At 37.5% G+C, this 17834-nt stretch overlaps 1 protein-coding gene across 1 annotated transcript in view; it reads left to right on the top strand.

Annotated features, from left to right (window-relative positions):
- Window positions 1-17121, top strand: part of slc15a4 (solute carrier family 15 member 4) — a 31190-nt gene extending 14069 nt beyond the window's left edge. Inside the window, exons 7-9 of the mRNA XM_024276116.2 lie at window positions 1184-1342; window positions 7124-7282; window positions 15378-17121. Of these exons, the coding sequence (XP_024131884.1) occupies window positions 1184-1342; window positions 7124-7282; window positions 15378-15529 (470 nt within the window). The 3' untranslated portion in view covers window positions 15530-17121. The remainder of the gene's footprint in view (window positions 1-1183; window positions 1343-7123; window positions 7283-15377) is intronic.
- Window positions 17122-17834: the final 713 nt, after the last annotated feature.

Below are 17834 nucleotides of genomic sequence, written 5' to 3'. Positions count from 1 at the left end.
TCAATCCCTCCATTTAAATTCAGGCAAAATAAATTCAGCGTACGGCTAAAAGCAATTCCGACTTCTGCGAGTGTAGAAAAAGGGTTTAAGATGGTGCTGTGGTGTGGCCATTGGTCACAGAATAGTTGGTGAATACACAACTAGAGTGCAGAAGGGTTCTGACCTGGATCTTTTGAGTCAGATCAAATGTGATAACATTTTAAAGAAGGCTTTTGAGATTATCCATTTAGTTTTAGACTTCCACATTATCATTTTTTTAAATAATTATTCTATTTATCCACATGTATGCAGTTATACACAGTGACTCTTGGGAGTTGTAGTTTTTGTTTTACCTTCATCCTAGTGTGATAGGTTTGTCCTAAAAATGTGTTCCTGTTTGCATGGGAATGTCAGGCTGCTGCAGCAAGAACTGCGCTATAGTGGAAACCACCATTGTCAGCTTCTGTATATATATATATATAAAAAAAAATACAAACCTTTATGGACACACTGTGCTTGTTATGACATGTCATGATGCGACAAATGACCCTCCCATTTGCTGCGGGACAGCTGATGACATGCTGTCAAACAAACAGCAATCTTCCTCTGATTGTTTATGAGAAAAACTCCCAGAATTCAGGGGCAAAGGGAGTCCAGTTTTCAAGGTCTAACATTTGATGTGAGATTTTTTTCCCCAAAAATAATGTGTTTTTGCAGTTATTTCCTAAAGCTCTCTTCTATTTTGTGTATTTCTTTAATACTTATTTTTTAATTTACAAGAGTAGAAGCAGAGTTGCTAAGTATCACTCGTCTCCAATGAAGTATTAAGTTGTGTTATGATAGGAAGCTGTCTCTGGGAGTTATCTGGAAATAGCCTCTGGTTACATGATAAAAGCTATCGAATAAAGAGGCGGCTGCGATAGATGACTGCTGCTCGGTTGTTATTATTGAACTGTCTGCGCTGTCCCATTACTAAGAGCAGTAATATGCAGCCAAGCAGATATGCTCCTAATTAAGTGGTGGTAAACCCTTCAAAATAGCTTAATCCTTAACAGGGATCTTCTCTAAAAGTAGTTTTTCCATCCCAAAAATATTGTCAAAGTGTTTTCATTCCATGTGTTCTGTCTAAATATATATGTTCATGTTTAAAGAATATTTTTCTTGTTTCTCATACAAATGTTTTTTTGTTTGTCCTTCCAATCAGGTATTCTGGAGACCAAGCGCCTGGAGATTGTCAAATCAAATGGTACCATTAACCAGGTGCTTGGCAACGTTATCTACTACGTCGCAGATTTACCCATATGGTGGCAAGTGCCTCAATATGTGCTGATAGGAATCAGCGAAATCTTTGCCAGCATTGCAGGTACAGTTGTTCGACTTCCTCTGTGGAATTTGTGTCTCACAAACTCTCATTAATTTTGTGTTGAGGCAGAAATTGTGAGCTTGACTAACAATGAAACACTCTTGAGTAGTGGGATTAGGTTGCTTTGGACCTGCCGGATTTACCTCCAAACTGTATTGTTCTGCATATAAAGTGTGGGCTAAAACCTATAATGTTGATAGAATGCAGTAAGCACTGACGTCTAAACCCCTTTTTGGAGCATGTTGTGTGATTCATTAGGAGGTTACTCCAACTTAAAGTGCTTGTGAGTTGTTGTCCAGCATTAATGGCTCAAGACATCAATCAATAATTGATTATCCTGATATTTTTTTTGGCACTTCCCGCTATTTTTTAGTGATAGATCATTTTAAAATTGACCATTTTACATTAGACATTCTGACAACATTGGATTCACTCCATGTGACTAACTTAATGTTTCTGTGATTAACTCAAATATACACAGAGGCTTTAAAATGTTCACTTTTGGCCAGGATTTTGACACTAGCTGAAGTGAATGGTATGATAATAAATATAATTTATAAGAAAGAGTCATATGGGAAAATGTCTCAGCTCCTTCCCAAAAATAAAAAAAAGACCCCATACCCATGATAAGTCATAAAAAACACGGCAATGGATAAGAACAAGTATTTTTTACATTTAATTTACTAAAAGGGAATTTTGGTGTTTCCATCAAGCAAATTTTTTTTATAAAAAATCAAATTTGCGCAATTTCCTAGTTAATGGAAACTCGGCTAGAGTGACATCTCTCAAACGCCATAAATGTGTGCAACTTATATTATTCTTACAAATTCTTCACAATACACCTACCACACGCATGACAATGGTACGCTCCATTTTCGTGATATCCCCTAAGGTGTCTGCACCTCTCTGCCCCCTTCATAGGCCCGGATAACCCAAAAATTTGCATGTGACTAGGGCATTAGAGAGTGAAAACAAACTGGACTGTTAGTCGTTTTTCAACAGCTTGAAAGCAGTGCAAAATGAGGGTAAAACAGAATGCAATGGTTATCAAATCCTTTAAAGCTGGGGACTTTACAATCTACAGAACACACTGTTTTTCAAAGATAAATAATGAAATCCATAGGAATCTACGTACACTGGGGGCACAGTCTGAAAACCTTCATTTGAATCAAATGCAGGAGGTGCAATTCTCGAATGACAATTATTCCTATTAAAATATATCTTCAGATCCTTTTGATGGAGTAGTGTTAACAGTGAGAATACCACTCTTTCTAAGACCTCTTTATATTTGTAAAACGCTCTTGTACAGCAACATTAAATAAAGTACAGATGCCCTACAATAGCAAAAAATTGCTGTTAAAATCTCACTTTTGCCAGAAAAGCATCTCTTACAGGTGAGAGCACTGATAAATAGCATCCTAATACATTTAGTTGTATTATGTATGCAAAATTATTGCAAAATAAAAAAAAAAAGTTGTTGTGAGAGTGAAACTATGAAAATTGGGACACACTACACCAAAACTCCCTCAGGAATACTTTTAGAAATCACTGTCAGGGGGATGCAGTTCATTTCTGCATCTCAACTTGTTCAATCTGGGAAGAATAAAGAACCATGTTCCCAAACAGCACTGCTTTTCTCTGAGCCCTCCAGCCAGTTTTACTGTAATGTGGTAAAATTAAGAGCTCTATGGCCTGACTGAAGCGAAAAATCTCAATTCATTTGAAACAGAAAAAAATAAAACATGGAAACTATAAACTTGGAAGTACAAAGAGGAGTGACCTGAAGGGTTGCTGGTTGTCCAAATTTGCAAAACTACATGTGTTGGATTTGTATCCAAGTGTTGGTGCATATGATGCATTTACTTTGCCCATCTGGTATGACAACAACAAAGCCTCAAAACTATCTGTACTTCTAGAGCGTCTTTTAAGGAAATGTCTTGTTTGTGTCGTTTCCCACTCCATTCCAGACCTGTCATCTTTTGAAACCAGATCATGGAGTCTTTAAAAAGAAAAGAAAGAAAACAGAAGAAAAAAAGCCTTCAGCTGGTTATGAAAAAATGAAAAATACATTACTTTTTGGGTTAAACATGAGTTCTCAACATTCACTAAATCCTGATCTGTCTTAAGAGGTATACTATGCTTTTTCTTAAATCTTTCAGAGTAAACAATATCCATATATATGATCATATATTACCTTATCTTCTTATGAAATTATTTATGAAATATGAGTTATTTTTGTGAACTATTTTCATACCTGAAAGTAAAACCACTCTATCTATGAGGAACCGCCTTTCGCTCCATTAGGGTACCACCCGTTTAATGATGTCATCCTTGTCCTCGTCAGTCTGTTACCCACGAAAAAAAGAAATGGTGATCGCTAATGGGCTCATTTTGCGGTGATATTTGGTCACAAAAGGCAGACAACACCAGATGAGCATTTCAGAATCTACTAAAATTATGAGAACATTGTTCTGATTAGCACTGGCTGAGAACATTTATTTTCGCCTTGAAGCCTCATTACTCTCCATATCCATTTTTTTCCACATGTACCTTTCTGCCTTTGCTCAATAATACACACTCAAAACAGTTCTCCCAATTTGTCGCCCGCATTTTCCAGCAGGAAATAGTCTGCTCCCTTCCTCCAGCAGGAAATAGTCTGTTCCCTTCCTCCAGCAGGAAATGGTCTGCTCCCTTCCTCCAGCAGGAGATAGTCTGCTCCCTTCCTCCACCAGAAATAGTCTGCTCCCTTCCTCCACCAGAAATAGTCTGCTCCCTCTCTCCACCAGGAAATAGTCTGCTCCCTCTCTCCACCAGAAAATGGTCTGCTCCCTCTCTCCACCAGGAAAAGGTCTGCTCTCTCTCTCCACCAGGAAATGGTCTGCTCCCTTCCTCCAGCAGGAAATAATCTGTTACCTTCCTCCAGCAGGAAATAGTCTGCTCCCTTCCTCCACCAGAAATAGTCTGCTCCCTTCCTCCAGCAGGAAATAGTCTGCTCCCTATCTCCACCAGGAAATAGTCTGCTCCCTCTCTCCACCAAGAAATAGTCTGCTCCCTCTCTCCACCAGGAAATGGTCTGCTCTCTCTCTCCACCAGGAAATGGTCTGCTCCCTTCCTCCAGCAGGAAATAGTCTGTTACCTTCCTCCAGCAGGAAATAGTCTGCTCCCTTCCTCCACCAGGAAATGGTCTGCTCCCTTCCTCCACCAGGAAATAGTCTGCTCCCTTCCTTCACCAGGAAATAGTCTTCTCCCTCTCTCCACCAGGAAATAGTCTTCTCCCTCTCTCCACCAGGAAATGGTCTGCTCCCTTCCTCCACCAGGAAATAGTCTGCTCCCTCTCTCCAGCAGGAAATAGTCTGCTCCCTTCCTCCACCAGGAAATAGTCTGCTTTTCTCAACTTGTGATGTGAGCGTGAGGACCTGCTCGTTTTTGTGGGTTTTGGAGAGCGCAGTTTTTAAGATTACTCAGAAATGCGTGAACGGATCAACATATCACTTTGAGGATGGTTATAGTGAGGAATAAACAGTACAATACACTTAAAAGCTCAAAAAGGGGATTTTTCATGGTATGGCCCCTTTAATAAAAGACCTGCTGCTAGATTGCAAACTTTTCAAGAATAATAAAACTAAACTATTTTAGTTTTAGCATTTAATGCTTTGAACCAGATTGTTAAGCTTACCAAACCAATTTTATTTTTCTATCATTGGCTTTGTAAAATCCACATTAATATGGCCCCATGACAAATATATAACTACAGAAATACATTAAGGTATAATTTGGTGACAATATTTATACGTTAGGATTTTAGTGTTCATTTTCCTGCTGATGTTGAACCATAATCTTTTATTAGAATCTAAGCAGCCTTTTTTTCTTTTTATTTCATATTTTTTTATATTTTACTGGGTAAAAACCCAATAAATCATTTAGAAATAATTTGTATTGTAAGTGGCAGCTTTCAGCTCATTTTGTGGCTTATGTACTGAAAACTTCACCGTCATCTGGCTCTCTGCCACTTTGCACTTTGGCTAAAAGATTAATTGTCATTTTAATAACAGCTGTTAAAGGTGTCAAAGAAATAGTCCCTGGAACACTGTGATGTGACAGAATGAGGGATTGCTCTTATTTTATGAGATTGTAGCAGCACAAGAGAAAAACAACAGCAACAATTTTCTTTATAAAACATTGGAAAGTTGTGTGGTTGAAGTCTTTAAGCTGGAGAATTGGTGTTGTCCTCCCTTCCTGAAATACACCTTCCTCAACTAATAAATTGCCCAGTGTTCAGTCTTTCAATCTATATTTTCTTGTCTATTATCTGCTTCTTTATTGATCATAGCCTGAGACCTTATTAGTGTGTTGCAAGTTTGTTCAGACATGCATCCAGTTGTTAGGTTTGTCCTTCTGCTTTTGCAGTGAAGTACAATGTAATGCCTCTTTTATGACACTGGTTTGATTTATTATCTTTTTTTAAGAAGAAGATTTAAGTATTAGTAATTGGTCTGTTGTTTTCTAACTTTGTTAAAAGTGTGAAAGAAGAAGAATTTTAATTCATTTAGTGCCTAGAAATGTCAAACAAAATACTCATTATGAGACTTACTTTTTATTTAAATGTTGCTGTGTTTTGAAATAAACAAATTATAGGCAATAAAAGGAAAAATAACCGATATATTCACAATATTCATGTAATATATACATTTTTTTCTCCTTTCCATAATGCTTTTGATCTTCAAAGTTGTAGTTTTCCGTTTGTTATAAGGGTAAAGCTATTTATACTTGACTTTCATGTCATGAGCATATAACAGATTTACCTCGACGTTCCAGTGCAAGTCTCTGCTGTTCCTTCTGCAATGCAGAGATGTATTATGGAACCCTCACCACCAAATGCAGCTACATATTGCAGTCTTCTATAATGTGCATTCCATAGCTATCGACCGCGTTTTGTTGCTATCCAAAGGTTAGCTTAGAATATGAACAAATGCAATATGTGTGTAAAGGTCAGCATTTTCCATTGGGTAGATGTACTTCATCTTTGCAGTGTTGTGCTCACTCTCAACTCCATGTTTTTTTTTTATAAAATAAACTCTCACAAAGATTTTATGCAAGGTTTTAAAATCTTTTTTTTTTTATCACTACAAACAGATGTAGGTAGGGCCTCTTCTTAAAGATCACATTTGAAGTGCCATGAAATCATCAGTGACAGCTTACAGTTGGACTGGATCTCGAGATTTTTTTCTTTCAGGCTTCCTTGCCCATTTTCTTTTCCTTTCTCTGTCATGATACAGAATGCATGAAGGGATGTGAACCAAGCAGAGTGGGTTGCAAACAATGGTACCACGGACCGCCATAGAAAATCCACTGAAGGCAAGCTGCTGGAGAAGAAACCATTAAGAATTCTATGAATTGAACACTCAGCAAAACCCATTATGTTACCAAGCCAGATAAAAGTCTATCTTATCTGTTACATTTTTACTCTACTATAAGAGATTGCATAGCTCATTTTTGACAAAGCCAATTTTCAGGCACAGCACAGATTTTTTTTTTTTTCTCAAAATGCATAAATCCAGTCAATATGGCCGCTCGACTCCAGGCGGTTCAGGATCTTCCAGATTATTGGTTCACTATGTATATATCTACAGTGCAAACACAATGAAAAAAGACATCCACAGTGACCTTTGACAGGAGGTCAGCCCCATCCATTCATCTAGGTTAAAGTATTTTTTTTTTCAAAGCTGTTGTAACAAAACAGACTCCTCAAACTCACCTGTGTGTTACTGTTCTTCATTGCAGGTCTGGAGTTTGCATATTCCGCAGCCCCCAAGTCCATGCAGAGCGCCATCATGGGGCTCTTCTTTTTCTTCTCTGGGATTGGCTCCTTCGTAGGCTCCGGTCTTTTGGCTTTTGTCTCCCTAAAGGCCATTGGGTGGATGTCATCACACAAAGACTTTGGTAAGAAACCCAGAAGACACAAAAGAAAAAAAAATAGTCCTCTGCTTTTATCAGAACCAGGCCAAACTTTTTAAAAACCAAGGGAATAGCTCTTTATGGCTATACATTTACAGTATTGATCTGTCTGTACATTTGTTAAAGCCTCTGTTTTGGCATCAGCAGGAATCTGTTAAAAGCTTTAAAGACCTATTACACCCCACCTCAGCATCGCAGACAAAAAACTGGCATAAAGACACGTTTTAAAGATTAAGGTGCCAAACGTGTCCCTTGGAGATGGAAAGCAAAGTGAAAAGGACAGTGAGTGTTGGGCTTTCTTTAACAATGACAACTGGAAGTAGCTGCTGTTTAGAACGGCGAGCCAAATGGCCTTTCTTTAGTAGTATCTGATTAATGAGCAGCTTATAGTTTGACTTTAAACTGGTGCAAAACTGATGACTTAAGTCAAATTTTTAATAGTATATTAAAAGATATACAAGGTTTCACAATTTTCTCTCTTGTTTAAACTCTGAAAATTCAAACCTTCATAGAAAAAGTACATCTAGTTTTACAAAATGAAAACAAAGATCGAATCGAAATCAAAATTTATATGAAAGCATTCTGTATGGGAGACAGGAGACTGATTGACAAGAGGGACAACTTTATAGCAAATCATACATATTGGAAATAAAATAAATTGTGGTAATGAAGATTTCTTTAGATACATATTTTTTTGCACATACCTCATTGCTTCTTTTATCAAATAGTCACATTCTATTGATTGACATTCTGTGATTGTACTGTAAAAGCAAAATTCACAAAACACATTGATATGGAATCCTAATCTGGTTAATAAACTTGAGAAAAATGAATTGATTGGTTAAAGAAGAAGGATCACAATCTAAAAAAGTTTTGAGATTTATCAGAAGACATCAAATGTTTTAAGACCACAACATTGTTGCTTCCTGATGAGACTGTGATGTTTACTTGCTGCTATAACATTCTTCTTTCACTTTTGGCTTATCCCTTTCGGGGTCGCCACAGCGTAACAGCACCCACTGTTTCGCATCAGTGATTTGGCAGAGTTTTTACGCCTGATGCCCTTCCTGACACAACCCTGTACTTGAGGGGCACAGGGACCCAGTTAGGCAGCAGCATCAAGGGTCTTGCCTAGGGACCCAGTCTGGGTGGGGATCAGTGGACAACCCTGGGAATCGAACCCAGGGCTCCTGGGTGCCAGCCCTTCACCTAACCCACTGAGCCAGCCGCTACTCGCTGCTATAACCTACAGGTTATTATTGTTAGCTGTTACTGTATAGATTTTAGTCCAATTTCTCTAAAGTTATCCCCGTCCACATGTCTTGCCAAATTCTCTGGACTTGGATCATCACACAAGCGAAAAATGTAATCAAAAAGCATTTAAAGGCTTAAAACATTTATCAAGAACAGATTTAGGGTAAAAAAGAAGATTATCCATGCTGTTTCCATTAACTAAATTTCAGGGCTATTGATCCCTATTTTTTACGTAACTGACTTAGACAAAGAAGTAATTACTTTTGCTAGATATTGCAACAAAACATACGGTGCAAACCCTATAAATGCAAAACTTTCAAACAAAAAGGGAGTAGTCACTGTTATGTTTTAAAGTAAGAATGCAGCCTGTGAAAAATATAATCCATTCAAACTATCAAGGCAAAAAAAAAGAAAAACATTATATTTGGTTCATGCGCCCTGTACTATTATTTATATCCCGTTAAGGGAATTTTCCCTACACTGAAAATACTATTAAGATAATCATCCAGTTTAAGTGTAATTTGTTATAAATAAGTCACATTTGTGTAAATCTAAACTAGAGGTGTAATGAGTAAAATGTGTTAGCAGATGGATGGGATGCCTGGCGAGTGGAGGCTCCCAACCCAGCTGTACTTTTCCCTGAGTATGTGGTAAATAGGCCAGCACAGTAAATTGTTAATACACAAACGGCAAATAGGTTATTAATAAAGTGATACCGGCAGATTGGGAGGGGGTTTTAATGATGTTAACACTGGAAAATGCTTGCAGAGCTCCATAAATCCATCCTCTGCTCAGCCTCACAGCACTTAAGGGGAAGAATAACTTGAGCCAGACTGACTGTTTGACTCCTATTGCCTTCCAAAACAAGTAATTTAAAAGGTGAGTTGGAGAAATGGAACAAAACATCCTCCTGGCCAATGATTAAAAAAAACATGTAGCACAGTGCTCATCCATTAAAAACAGCCAGGAATCATAGTATATTCTGTTTTTTTCTCCCTCTCAGTTTGTGGAATGCTAGTGTCGTCCACGTCTCATGGCTCTGTAGGTGGAAGTTGGAATGAATTCAGCTCAGTCCTATAGCTGTGGGCAAAATTGTGTGCAGTAAACAGCATCTTGGGTGAGCTGTGCTGAGTTTTACTGAGCCACACAGTTCCTGAAGACAGACAGCAACATTAATCACAGGCTGGGGGTCTGATTACATAGGCCTGCCCCTCTTAAGTAAAGCTGTCCCTGGAGCAATACACGGAGTCTGCAGTGCTGGTTCCACATCGCACTGGTGGATGCTCATCTCTCCTTGTCGTGCTGTAGTTCCATCACGCCCCGTCTCTCTGTGTTTGATAAAAGGCTAGGTAAAATTCATCATCCAAGTCCTTCGAATTGATTTGAAAGTGGAAAATTAATAAATGGATGCAAAAAAAGGTGCAGATGTCTTTTCATTTATCCTTACGACATTTTATGAGGTTAAGTTTGAGTTTACAGGATCCTGCAGTTTTTTGAGTCTCTGTAATACCACATTGCTCTTCACAAATTGGTCCAGAATGTTAACCGGTAGACATAATTATGCAAATCTTGCCATCATACATAGTAAATTTGTTCTAACTGTCAAACGTATAGTTAATTTGCAAAGTATAGGGTTAACACACTATACCATGCCTGTTTCTATTAGTCAGAAGTTTTGGGCAGGGTCAGATTTTCTGACATTAGATGGGACTTTTTTCTGTCACGGGGGTCTTTTTAAACAAACTCTAAAAATCCTGGACAGAAAATCAAAGTATTGTAAGTGCTGTCTCCTTACACCACTTTACTGTTTGAAAGAATTTTAGTTGTTAGTTTAAAAATATTGATTTTATTGACTTTGTGGGTGTCTGAAGTAACTTCGCTTTAATGTTGAGTCTAATTTTGAGATAAATTAGGGGTTTTATACACCAACAAACAGACAGCCACAAAGCCAAATGGGGTAAGAGTATGGAGAGAAAATAGACTCACTTGGGCAATATGACCATATGAAAATGCTGCTCTAGGCTTTTTCTTTCACAGTTCTATTCTGATACATGTAAGACTTGGTGTTGTTTAATTCCGTCCGGGCACAAACCATCATCCGTGTCATTCATACACTTGCAAATTAGAGTCTCTGATTGGTCAAAGTCCAACCTAATTTAACTTTCAACCCACGTTGAATGGCTACAGGTTTTTGCATGTAGAGCCCAAAACAGTTTTGAGCACAAAAACGCATATTTACGCCTGTTTCCATTGACTTTTTGTTTGAAGTGGTTGGTTGATTGTGGACGAGGGTGGTGTGATCGTAGCTTCAAAGTTAATAGCTCTAGCTTCTTTACATTTCTGGTGTAACTTCACTCATTTTTTCAAAACAGAATACTCCTGTTTGACTAGTCTATTCAGTCAAATTTTGACATTCACTCTTTACATCGGAGGTTAAAGAGGAATCTCAAGAAAAGCCTGCTGCATGTTAATCTGCTCTCCTTTTGTTGGATGTATCAGTTATTCAGTGCCACTGGTTTTTTTGCGAGCCGCTATTGTCACAGGACAGGAAGTGGCCTTTTCTTTGACCAGCACTCAACTCCTGAGTGATGTTTTTATCAAATGTCTTTAGGTGTTCTAGAATCCACCATGAGCTGACATTCGAACATCCTATTGGGTCACACTCGGCAAAATGTCAGACTTTAAATGGAAGTCGAATGTCAAATCTGACAAATTCATGTTTTGCTCTCTTCTGTATCAAGCATGCCAAATTAAAGACCTTTTTAGCTTTTTTAACGTTTTAAAATTAAATCTCCAAAATTAGGCATAAAGCTTTCCAAACCAAGAAAGCCGTTATAGAGGACAAAAGAAAAGTGCAGATTTTACGGATTCATTTCAAGACGTTAGATTGCACCGAAGACACTGAAGCATCAAAATGTCAGGTCACCGCACTAAAGGTTGGATCAATTGGTCCATTTTTCAAACAATAAACTCAGAATGTGTTCCATTTGAGCTTAGATGAGCAGCGAATACCCAATCTCAGAGAAATCAGGCCGTGACTTTACAATACTGTCATGGAAGGAATCTAACCACCTGACCAGGTTTTTCCCAACATTTCTTAATTAGCCGTTTCCAAATTAAAATCAGTTTGACTGAAATGTTGAGTACATCTGGAAACACCACTAGACTCTATTTCCTCCTATTCTTGGGAAACTGGCTTTAAAACAGCCGTCAAATATTTATTAGATTCATTATTTTTCTTTTGCTCCACATCCATGTTTGGTCTTTTGCTGGAGTAATTAGCCTTCAATATTTTTCAAAAGTGCTTGGCAGACGGACGGGCCCTGGGGGGCAAAGACCGAGGGAAGGTGGTAAAATCTATTTCATATATAATTAAACTTTTTAAGGAGTCATTTCCTCTTCTTTCAGGACTTGTTTAAGGTTTTTTTTTCAAATAAAGTGGGATCCAGTCTTTTTTCTTTTTTTTAATGTGAATGAATCCTGGAACAAACTTAAAGATGTCTTAATATTTTTTTTTTCTATGTACCCTAAATGTTTTCCTTTTTCCATGGCTTAGTCTTTATGATTGGTTCTGCTAAAGACTGGAGCAGCAAATTTCTTTATAATTTAATGATTTTTTTCCCCCTCTTTGTCAAAACAAATTATCAGCTGAAGCTACTATTGCTTCCACAGCAAGTTCACGTCGTCTTGTATCCCATGAAATATTAAATGCTGCTTTGCCTTTTGATCTTTTTCTCATTATTTATACCTTTGATAGATTAAGATGGCAACAAAATAAGTGAAAGCTGTGGCAGAGTTCAAAATGCATGTAGGGTTTTCTTCTTGCAGCTCATTTCAATATTGCTCTGGTAAAACTTGAGTCAGCTCTCTGTTTCGTGATCAAAGTTTCAGAATATAGACATGACCTAGTGCATGTAGTGTTGCCTAAAAATACTTTTCTTTACTCAATAAAACCTTCCTATAACCAAGGAAAAAGGAAGGTTTTCACTTCTAATCCACTATGCTATTCACCTATGAATGCTTGATTAAAAACCCAATATATTTTGGGGTGTTTTTGACATGTTCTGTGGAATTGTTCTCATGATGGAGGACATATATGAAGAAAATAAGGCTTAAAACAGCCTTTATGAGTAGTTCTTTATTCATTTCATTGACAAAAAGGCACTTTGAAAAGCTTGTATTTAGTTATGTAGAAAATACAATGTGTAGACCACATTCGATACAGTTAGATTCATGTATGTCTTCGTTTTACTCATCTAAGCTGGCATCTGGGTCAATCTGTAAACTTGGATGGCTCCAATATTGCTCCCATTTTTGTTGCATCGATAACGTTAGGTTGCGAGAGTGACCCAGTGAACATTTCAATGTGGGCCCCATATGGTTTACCTTTAGGCTGAATTGGTGGGCCTCAATAACTTAACTTAATGGTGAATTTCTAATGAACTCCTGCTGTTCTGTAGAAGCTTAAACACAGATTTTTTTTCATTCTGGCCAAGAACGGCATAATCCTAATTAAAAGACTACTAGAAATGCTCGTAACCCTTCTGCTCTCCATGGCTTGTTTACGTGGGGTCATCTGGACCCCACAAGACAGTGCGCTGAAGTTTTTTTTATCATTGATTTTTGAGTTTCATTATTGTCCATGGCAGACATAAAATCCTGTCCACATTTGCCACATCTGTATGCGTTTTGAGTCATCTGGTCCCCCAAGAGTCTGGAAGGGTTAAAATAGATCAGGAGAATATTGTAGTGGGTCTTTAAATATGCAATCGTTTTTTTGAAAGTAGAAGATATTTTTCTTTTTCTCGTAACCTTTAAATTAGAGTTAGATTTCTATTGAAACAAAGTTGTGTTTTTTTCTGGCAAATGCTTGATTTAACACTTTTCATATCCCATTGGGACAGCTTGTAGTGTGTCAAGGTCAGACACTATTTACTCTTTGATTGATTGTATTTAGCTGTTTTCTGCTTGAGTTTAGAATAGTTTGTAATAAATTACAAGCATCAAGTCAGACATTAAACCTCCAGACTGTGTTCCTTTGTTAGAAAAGAAGGGATTTCTCCTTCTTGTAATTTTGAATGTCCCTGGTTCTTCAGCATAAATAACATTAAAAGGTAAGTTAAATAACAGACCCAGAGCGTGGCCATGAACACATCAGCCTGCCACGTCTCACCCGAGTAGAACAGAGTCCAATCCCTCTTGAGGAGTTGAGTTTCAGAGCTCAAACAGAGCGTTGAGGTGAGCCTGACCACTGGTTGTTACTGCTCAGCCTCCCACACAAGCTAAGACTCCTTCCTACTCTGTAAGGTGACATTCCAGCTTACCGTAATTGACCATTCAACTCTCAAATCCCTCAAGATAGAAAGGTGGCAGTTCATGGGGGAAAAGTAGTTTTACCACTACAATGTCACATCGTATCTAATATTCACTCTCCTTACAGTTGATGTGTAAAATACACATGCAACAATGCTTGAACCATTGATTTTCTTTGTTAAAGAAAACACAAAATGCCAACATTTTCCATTTATCAGTCAAAAGTGTATTAAATTTACAGGCAACAACAACTGCCATCCTTTAGATCACAAGTGCTGCTGTTCTGCACCTAAATACAATAAAATGGAAATTCTAATTTTACTTTTAGAAAATGTAATTCCATGTTCTTTTCTTGATTGTATTCAATTTGAAAGCCACTTAAGAAGAAGCTGGAAGCTTTTTTTTTAAGAGGAATTCACTCAAACGTCTCATGAATCCATTCATTCATAATGTAAAATATAAACCATCTTTATGTCAGTCTGGTTTCAAGCTGTGGCTTACTTGCAAAAGCATGGACTTAGATGTTCCCCACCATGGTTAGAAAGTTTAATCTCCATTCATCTATCACCCCAACAAGAAATGCTTTTCATGCCCAGCACAGTAGTATAGAGTGTCATCCCATTCTGTTGGCCACAAAGTCAATTGGTCTGCCTTGCATGGTCAAGAGGACAAAAGCTGCTCTAATGCCAATCCAATTGTCTCCAGTGAGGACAATCGTATTGTTGTCAGCTTTGCCCTTCATGTAAACCGCCCAGAGAGATAAAAACAGGATTTATTCTGAGCTTTTCTCTTGAGCTTTGTGGCTAAATGATGACAACCGTCAGAAAATGCAAAGACACTTAGCAGCTGAGGCTAAAATCTCTAAATCCTGCCGTCGAAAAAAGTTCGACGTTGATTGTCAGCATTTGTGAATATATTTTTTAACTCATGTATTCACATTCCTGTCAGCCTTCTTAAGTTTTTCTTAGCCTCCATCCCTGTAAACAAGTCATATTTCAGTACAGCAAATCACAGCGGAAGCATCGGTTTTATTTTATCCTTTCTTTTTATCAAGTCGCAGTCCCACAAGGAAACAAATCGCGCTTTAATGCTGATGAAAGACTCCGTGACTCGAATCACAGCCGAGGGTCGACTCTGTTCTTGTTGTTTTTGATACTTCAGTCCCAAATCATCAATACCGCCTTCTTTTATCAACGCTGAAGTGTAGGGTCATTTGTCTTCACTTTCAAAAGGTTTCACTCTGGTGAAATGAAAGGTAACAACCCCCCCTTCATCCCCTGCTGAATGCTGATTCCTGACAGAATTGTGTTTCCTTGTCTTTTTATGACTTACACAGAAAAACTCCCAATCCTTTATTGTCTTTTGTGATCTTTAATATAGAGGGCTTCTTTATAACACATCTTTGGCCTCCATTTGAATGCTGTGACACTTTTGCTCTGTGCTGGGAACTGAATGCAATAGTGTTTTTCCAAACAAATATGTTTTTTTTTATTTTATTTTGCTCCTTTTGTAGGCAATATAAACGACTGCTCTCTGCACTATTACTTCTTCCTTCTGGCGGGGATCCAGGGTGTCACCTTGCTGGTCTTCCTTATCATCTCTGTCAAGTATGACAAGCAGAGGGGCAAAGCAGCAGGCCAGCTCCAGAGACGCACCTCCTCTTGACCTCCCTCCCACCCACCGCGTCCGACATCCCAGTGACCCCAGTCATGGCTGCCTTCCTTTTCTCTCACTCCACCTCAGTGCCCACAGATGCGTTTTAGTGGTATCTACAGTTCATGTAGTCCAGTGTTATTTATTTTTGTGATTTATTCTTTTTTTGAGTGTCTAGAAAGGCACGCCTGACGGTATCGAGACCCACGCAGGAGCAGTGTTTAAATCATGTCTGCTGTGCTTCCCTCCTGCTGTGTGTTTGATCTGGTTGCCTTTTTTTTTTTTTGGATCATTTGCACGTAACTCTAGGAGTGCTGCCATACGAATTTGACAGATGTCAATGTTCTAATGATGACAAAAGCTTCCTTTTTACTTTGAAGTTCTGACAGACGTATTTAAAATCGTATTTTTAGCCGTTCTATAATGATTTTTGTGTTTCTAACATGACTTATTAATATTTAGCATTCATTAACAGACATTTTACCTCCCACATCTACTGAGATTTGATGTGTTAATCTTCAATTTTACAGTATTTCTCTTTGACACACTTAACTAATGGTGCCTTTTTAAAATAGGGATTTTTAGCCACCCAAACCCTATATTTTTATGAAATATTTAAAATGAGAAATGTTTACTGAAAAGCAAGTTGAGATTATAAAGGTCGATGATGTTAATCAGCTGATGATTCCCTCTCTCTCATACATAGAAGCTCATACAACTCCGGTTATGGTGTGTTCTGCCCCGTACATTCCTTCTGAATCCATCCTCTAGTCACATCTAATATTGAAAGAATAATCTGTCCTTTTTGTTTTCCTCTGTCTGTGATAACAGTCCACACTGCAAAGCCTCATAAAGCCTTCTCATAACCACACCTTGAATCCACAGACAGCACTATACATAAAATGTGAAATATTTATATTTTTTATTATAATAACATGGCTACTTTGTAGAATTTTACATTGCAGGTCAAGCCTCAAAATAATTTTCCTTGATGAAACACATGTCGAAATTACTTCTCGCATAACCTGACCTGGAACCTTAAAAAGAACGAGGCGTTAATGTTTCGATCATAGGAAACTGCAAGAAAAAAGTATGACAAAACATGAGTCTTTCATCAAAATGTTAGAGCAATGTTTTAGCATTAACATTTTTTCTAACAAATGTGGGTTTGTTTATATTTGTAAGAACTTCTTTGTGCCTTTTATTCTATAAAAGTCTAAAGTGTCTGATTTTTTGTGTGCACATGATTTAGAAGAAAAATTGTTGAAACCTCAGATTCATGAGCACATGGTACATGCTTTTTTATTAAATATTGGTATTTAAGTACTAATATTTGCTGATAAATGGTAACTCTGGGAAAACTAAAGCTGCCTTCAGGACTTAGAGTTCAAAATATGGCGTTTGTGAAGTGATCTGAATTTTTTCAAAAGACAATAAACTGCTTTTTTTATGTTTCTTTTTTCAAAATATTTGTGACTTTTATTTGAGATATGCTCACTGATTATTTAGAACTTGAGCACTGGTTTGTGTTTGTTTGCACTCAGAATACTGTGTAGGATTTGTTATTATCTGACTGCTTAAAAAAATAAAAATGTAAAAAAAAATCATTGCTCTATTAATTCTTAATTCTGTGTCTCTAGCTGCAACAAAATTACCGTCAATATTTCTTTTTTTCTCATCCATGTTTCTATTTGTTTTGTTCTCTGATTTTTTTTTCCTTTGAGATGTAATTAAAACTATTTTTATTTGCAGTTTATTTTAATTTTATATGTTGATGCACTGGAAAAAAAAAATCACAAAAAAATGCACTTGCAATTAGCATAAGTAAGCTGTACCTTTATTCCACCTCTCCATCCTAATTCCAACTCACTTCACTTATACAAGTAACTCATTCATTTCCTTATGTGCACTTTTACATGGTATTGTGGCCTTGTAGAATCCAGTGAGACCCCTGGTGGCTGAAATCAGGTGTGTGTAACCTTCTGAGCCACATGCGGCTCTTTTACCTCTTCCTTTTGGCTCTCTGGGTAAAGAAAACAAAAAGATTTTCATTTGAAAAAGTATTTTTTAAGCAAAAAGTAAGTCAGTTAGTAATGGCTCAAAAGAAGAAAATTATAATGTCACTCTGAGAGGCATCTGACTACAGTACCCACAATGCTCCAACAAACCATTGAGCAGCTACTTTGTAGTTTAACCCTTTAACACCTGAGGCGTCACCAGCGACACTTAAACTCAAATTCTTTAACATACTGTGACTTTTCATTCATTAACATGATCAACTTAATTCCAGCAGATTCTGAAGGAGAATCTGCTGGAA

Source organism: Oryzias melastigma, linkage group LG9 (genome assembly GCF_002922805.2).
Source record: "Oryzias melastigma strain HK-1 linkage group LG9, ASM292280v2, whole genome shotgun sequence".
Classification (NCBI taxonomy): domain Eukaryota; kingdom Metazoa; phylum Chordata; class Actinopteri; order Beloniformes; family Adrianichthyidae; genus Oryzias; species Oryzias melastigma.
This window is presented reverse-complemented; position numbering and strand designations above follow the sequence as displayed.